Raw genomic sequence first — 5,760 nt, forward strand, 5'->3', positions numbered from 1 at the left:
CCCCCCCCGGGGTCCAGGAGGAGACAACTCTGGCGCCCCACCACGCCGTCCTCGTCACGGAGGGCAGTCTCTTTGCGGAGCCAGTGTCGGCGCTAGGGGCGCACGTGTGGTGTAAGGCGGCCCGGGCGGGCTGGGGGTGGCGCTTGTTTTGTGGCCGTGCGTCAGCTGCGCCCGCCCCTCGCGCCCAGCCGCGCCGCCGCCGCGCCACCCCCGTGGGGCCTGACGGGGGTGAGGGGTGTGCGGCGGTATAAAGTACCCCTCCCCGGTCTGGCGGTGCCACTCTGAGGGGAGATTGCCTCTCAGCCGGGAGCATCCAGCAGCCAGACACCTAGGGGAGCCGGGCCACACCGAGACAACACACTCGAGGTAAGGGACAGCGCACGGCCCCGTCAGGCGGCCCTCCCCGTCTGATATGGTGTGCTGCTCTGTGCATTCTGGGGGTTGGAAAAAACAGCATACCGTGATCAAATTGTTGTCACGCCGTACCGAGAGAGTGTTACAAGGGAGAACCTTTGCAAAATAAAAGTGTTTCTGCCCGCCTACATGTTGCAGATGAGGTGCGGCGACGGCGTGGCCAGTGTGCGGCTGGTGGTGCTCGCCCTCGCCATGTGCTTCTTCTGCCTGGCCGGAGGCGAGCGGGGACAGACTTTCTGCGGCAAGGCTCTGCCCCAAGTGCTCAGCCTGGTCTGCGACGGCTGCTACAACACCCGCGACAAGAAGTACATCCACAACACCATCGACGGTGAGTCCCAGCAACGTCCTGATAAGTATTATTGTGTCTGAGTCTGGCTGCGCTGGCCGCCCCCCTGTGGACGCGCGCTGAGGGAGTTGTCGTTGACGCAATCGCAGACAGCTACTGGGTGTGGGCGAGCATGCCCAAGAAGGAGGACGGCGACGACCTGGAGGACCTCGAGGAGGCAGAGCACCAGCCGCCGTTCCGGGACCGCCTGCGCGCCGCGGACATGATCGGCGACGCGTACAAGCGCTTCACGAGGGGCGTGGCGGACGAGTGCTGCCACAAGCAGTGCAGCATGAGCGAGGTGGCCAACTACTGCTGCGAGAAGACCGCGAGACGCCCCTACAGCTAAGTGCGCCACCCGCGTCCCACGTCCATGGGAAAAGTGAGCTCAGTGGGTTTTGCCCTTTTCAAAATCGGAAGCTGTCTAATTTTCTTTATTTCCTTTTTTTGTTGTTGTTGTTGAATTATTCTGTCTTTAACTCGGTTTGTGGTTTGGGTGGGACCGCGAATTAGAACGCGTAAAGCTCTTGCCTTGAAATGAAAATTCTTTCAATCAAAATTTCAGAATTGTTTATTTACAATACTTGTATTAATTTAAATATTTCGAAGTGGAGATACATTCTCACGCCTTTGACCGGAGCTGATTTTCGTTGCCACATTTGAGGCCGACGTGTTAAATTAATGTAATTGTCTCCATTTATCACAGCCAAAATATTTTTCTCAATAAACTACAAACTACCAACTATTTTATCGAGCGTCTAATCATATCACATGAGCGCTTGTCACACACCTCCGCCCGACCAGTATCACTCGCTACGTCCTCGCGCCGCCCTCCCGCACGGTGTACACGGTGTCCCAGAAGCCCACGTTGGGGGAGAACAGTCCCCGCCTCATGGCGAGGTCCGCGCCGATCTCCAGGTACAGCTGGCTCTGGTTGTTGGCGGACATCCACTTTGTCGTCAGCAGGGGGCTGTCGCCGTTGGGGTTCCTGCGGACCGGACCCTCGGTTATACACAACAATTGACTGTCGTAAGCCCCCTCCAAAAAAAAACTGTCCACTCACCCGCTAGCGGCGAAGTTCGTCCATAGCTCGGCCATTCGCTTTCTGACGAGGACGTCCTGCTCTGACTCGTTGCCGCTCGGGACGACGCTCTGCGTGAAGAGGTAAGCCAATTCGTCTCCGTGGAACACACCTGCGACAGACACCCTTCGGTCAGGAGGCACACGACCTTGGAGCGCACCCTCCCGCCCCGATCCGGATGCACACCTGGCAGCTTCTTGTCGAAGAGTCTACGCGAGAGGGTGAGGCCGCCGTCGTGCGAAAAACGGTACACGTAGAGGGCGGGGCTCTCAAGCCGAGAGTACAGGTTCACCGTCCTGTGCGCGACCCAGTTGACGAACAGATCGGAGTAGAACTGCAACAGAGTATGAAACACTGTGATCCTGGACAAGGGGGTCAGTTCGAAGGCCCGCGTCGTTGCCACTCCGCCACGCCCGTGACGTCACGCTCACCTCGGCCATCTGCATCTGCGAGGGTCTGTCGCTGTCGCCGAAGTAAGCTCGCTTCATCGCGCGAGCGATCTCGGTGTTTGCCGGCGAGCCGTGCTGCACTCCCAGGTCGGAGGGCACGAGGTTCTCCATCTCTCTGTCCAGGTGCACTCCGGCGAGGTCGCGCTCCCTGTCTGTCGAGGTCGAGGATGTGTTAGGGGTGCGCTAGAGAACGACGCGCGGGTGCGGCCAATCGAGACTTACTCATCATGAAGCCCGCCTCCAGGCTGTTGATGCCCGTGATGTAGGGGACGGGCGCGGACAACCCGCGGTACACGAGCTCCTGCGGGGTGGCGGGCAGGAAGGCGCCCGGCTCGTCCTGCTCGGCGGTCGGCACGAAGGGGTGCACCGCCAGCCCGCGGGAGCGCTCCTCGTCCGTCAGGACGCTCTCCGACATGGAGTTGATCACCTTCCCTGGCAGCAGGCGCAGGCGTCTCACCAGGTCGGCGTCGTCGCTGGCCTGGACTTGCAGCTGCCGGGCCAGACGGCGCGCGCGCTCCGCGCCCGCGGCGGTGCTGGTGCTGGACCGCGGGTTCAGTGCGGACCCGCTCTGGGATATGGCACCGTGGAACAGACCTGGCGAGAGAGTATTCGTAACTGGTACAGCGCTCAAAAAGTAACCATATGGATAACAGCAACACCATTTTCATAAATTTACACTTTCTCTGTGTATCCCACTATTCCCATCTCTTCCCCTCTATCAGCCTCACCCTAATCGGTTTCTGAGGGGCGGATATTTTGAGACATGGAAATGAAAGCCGTTGATGAATATTAATGACGAGTCCACCAGACTGCGGCGCCATGGCCCGCTGGGGGAAGTCCCCGTTCCCTGCCTTTTGCTCCAGGATCGTCCAGTAAGTAAGTCAATTTTTCTCAGAATTATTCGGCAATGAATTACGGCGGCCAGGCGCCTGCGAGACGTAGGATAGGCACCCCCGCAGTGCACGAATGCACTGCATGCAAGATGTTGCCTACCTCACAGGCGCTATGGGAGCTTGCGTAGGCTGGCTGGACTTGTCACTTTCACAACGGCGAATGGCGGACGTACTTTCTGGATGATCCCTCCCCCTGCTTCCTGCTCCCTCCTCCCCATCCCCTTCTCCCTGCCTCCGGGAGGCAGCGAGACCGACCTCTAGACAGCGGTGACACCATGTGCATCTGGACGCTGGTGCCGCCCGCGCTCTCGCCAAAGATGGTGACCCTGGAGGGGTCGCCGCCGAAGGCCTGGATGTTGTCGCGCACCCAGCGAAGCGCGGCGGCCTGGTCCTTGAGGCCGGCGTTGCCGGGGACGCCGCCGGACGGCAGGCTGAGGAAGCCGAGCGGGCCCAGGCGGTAGTTGAGCGTGACCAGGACGACGGCGCTACTCGCCTCCATGAGGTACTCGGGGCCGTACAGGTCCGGGCCGCCGCTGCCCATGTGGAAGCCGCCGCCGTGGATCCACACCAGGACGGGCAGCGGGCGGGCGGGCCGCAGCTCGCGCGAGTACACGTTGAGGAACAGGCAGTCCTCGCTCTGCTGGCGGAAGAAGCCGGACAGGAAACTGGGCAGCGCCTTGAACAGGATCACGGCCTGCCTCACCGTGGGCTGGAACAGGCAGGGCGGGCGTGAGGAAAGACGACGGTGATGCGACGGCTCGGGTGACGTCAGGCGGACACACGACACGCACCGAGAGCGTCTCCAGGACGGCGCCCTGGCCCGACTGCAGGCACACCGCCCCCGGCTGGAGGGCGCCGCGCAGTCCCGTCCATGGCTCGGCCGGCTGCGGTTCCTGGGGGAGAAAATCAGCAACAAGTTGAGAGCAGTGTGTGGGGACCGGCAGGTCTCCACTGTTAAAATGTTACTGCGCGTATTTTTACAACTTTTGAGCTCATTTTTAAGCCGAGGTTGTAAAAATATCAGCCCTCTTTACAGAGGGCGTGGGCGTGTGGACTCACCCTGAAGCGCAGGTCGCCGACGGGTGGCTTGGCGTAGGGGATGCCCTGGAAGGAGTGGTAAAGGACGCCCGTCGGGGATGTGACCAGTCGTCCGCACAGCTGTCCTTGTCTAGTCGTCACGTTCGGGGTCGTGCACTCTGCAACGCACAGCCAGCAGTCAGCCCTGGACCGCCTGCTGCCGGACTGCGCCGGCCGCGCCTGCCGCGCCCCGCGCCCGGTCAGCAGCAGGCTCTCGAAGAGCTGCCTGACGACGGGGAGCGAGCGCCGCGGCCGCCGCGCCCTCGCGGTCCGCGCGCCCCGCGCCCACTCACCACCGTCCTGAGTCTCGAAGGTCTGGGAGGCGCCGAGGAAGAGCGCGGCCGCCAGCACCACGGTCGCCCAGAGCACGCGCTTCCCCACTGCAACAGTCATTGCACCCGTCAAAACAAGGAGACACAACAACAGCCTTCGATATAACGCGCCAGTGACATGTAATTTTCCCTGCTTGGCCGAAACACAATGGGAGCTCGTGCTCCAAGGCCAATGTCAATCATTGGAATCCTTTTAGGCAGCGCTGCTCCCGGCGGCGGCAACTACCTTTGCCGGGAGCGAGCCTTTGTAACGATCACTCCGATCACTGTTAAAAATACGTCTCAGAGGATAGCGCAAAATCGCGCATATCAAAGTTGACGACGACTATTTGAACTGTCGAATTTAGGCTTGTAAACTGGCGCCTCGTGACGCACCTTTTTTAACGACCATTTTAACTTCCTTTGCTGGGAATTCTCGCAACAAATTTTTAACAGTGAATGTACAGATACTTTTTACCCCGTCTGTAATGACAATGAGTCACTTCGATCAAAGATGACATCCCACATATGTCTGCAGTCATGCACGCATGCGTTAGTTTTTGATGAAAAGGCGCGACACGACAATAACGCACTTACACAGCACCGCGATGAGAGATGTTGTCTCTAGTGCGAAGGCGAGTTTCACTCAGAATGCAACAACTTCCGACCTTGCTTGTAGCCTACGGCAGCGTGGCGGGGCCACGGCGACCGACGACCCCTGACAACTACATCGCGTTTGACAGCTCCATGTGCCACTTGGTGGGTGTAGGCAAAAAGTACGTTGCCTCTGTGTACCAACCATCCACTTATCCATTTAGTTGGAGATACAGTGATGCTTCTGGGGAGCCTAATTTAAAAGCTTTGGACATCTGATCTTATCCTTCCCAGAAGGTATGTGGCCAACAAATTCGAACTATTTGGTCTTGACCAGAGAGCCAGTGATGTTTGCACGAAATGTATCCAACGTTAAACAACGAAAAGAATTAACCGCCAACGCTTACCATATGCACTAACACAATTGCACTCACTCATTTCAAAATTTCCGAGAGCTCCGAATTCGGGTTTGTGTGTGTGTGTCCCACAATCACGCAGTAGACGCCACCAGTCACCTGTCTATCGCTGGAGGAAATGGGCGAGCGACTGGCAGGCAGTGTCATGGGAGCCGGGGGCCTTGTTGTGCCGGGGCCGGGGGCCGGGCCGGGCCCGCGGC

The 5,760-nt window shown here is 59.4% G+C and overlaps 2 protein-coding genes across 4 annotated transcripts in view; one reads left to right on the forward strand and one right to left on the reverse strand.

The window, feature by feature from the left end:
- Nucleotides 1-213: 213 nt before the first annotated feature.
- Nucleotides 214-1,484, forward strand: LOC113208572 (bombyxin A-1 homolog). The gene is made up of 3 exons (XM_026425625.2): nucleotides 214-366; nucleotides 553-742; nucleotides 850-1,484. Exons 2-3 carry the CDS (start codon nucleotides 553-555, stop codon nucleotides 1,086-1,088), a joined length of 429 nt encoding a protein of 142 aa, XP_026281410.1. The 5' UTR covers nucleotides 214-366; the 3' UTR covers nucleotides 1,089-1,484.
- Nucleotides 1,293-5,760, reverse strand: part of LOC113208570 (cocaine esterase-like) — a 5,458-nt gene continuing 990 nt past the window's right edge. For 2 of the 3 annotated variants that reach the window (XM_026425621.2, XM_026425620.2), the window contains exons 2-10: nucleotides 4,533-4,619; nucleotides 4,222-4,358; nucleotides 3,954-4,055; nucleotides 3,418-3,871; nucleotides 2,492-2,863; nucleotides 2,252-2,421; nucleotides 2,007-2,154; nucleotides 1,803-1,932; nucleotides 1,293-1,727 (exon numbers count right to left, since the gene is read on the reverse strand). In XM_026425621.2, coding sequence (XP_026281406.1) covers nucleotides 1,553-1,727; nucleotides 1,803-1,932; nucleotides 2,007-2,154; nucleotides 2,252-2,421; nucleotides 2,492-2,863; nucleotides 3,418-3,871; nucleotides 3,954-4,055; nucleotides 4,222-4,358; nucleotides 4,533-4,619 — 1,775 coding nt within the window. In that variant the 3' untranslated portion in view covers nucleotides 1,293-1,552. Of the gene's footprint in view, nucleotides 1,728-1,802; nucleotides 1,933-2,006; nucleotides 2,155-2,251; nucleotides 2,422-2,491; nucleotides 2,864-3,417; nucleotides 3,872-3,953; nucleotides 4,056-4,221; nucleotides 4,359-4,532; nucleotides 4,620-5,578; nucleotides 5,735-5,760 lie in introns of those variants that run through there. The other variant, XM_026425622.2, reaches the window with a different exon arrangement.

Source organism: Frankliniella occidentalis, unplaced genomic scaffold, assembly GCF_000697945.3.
Source record: "Frankliniella occidentalis isolate FOCC.00 unplaced genomic scaffold, Focc_3.1 Scaffold2726, whole genome shotgun sequence".
Lineage (NCBI taxonomy): Eukaryota > Metazoa > Arthropoda > Insecta > Thysanoptera > Thripidae > Frankliniella > Frankliniella occidentalis.

Bases quoted from the DNA above. Each gene is read 5' to 3' on its own strand.
- LOC113208572 (XM_026425625.2), top strand. From the start codon at position 553: ATGAGGTGCGGCGACGGCGTGGCCAGTGTGCGGCTGGTGGTGCTCGCC. The intron at 743-849 runs GTGAGTCCCAGC...ACGCAATCGCAG, and splicing joins CATCCACAACACCATCGACG to ACAGCTACTGGGTGTGGGCG.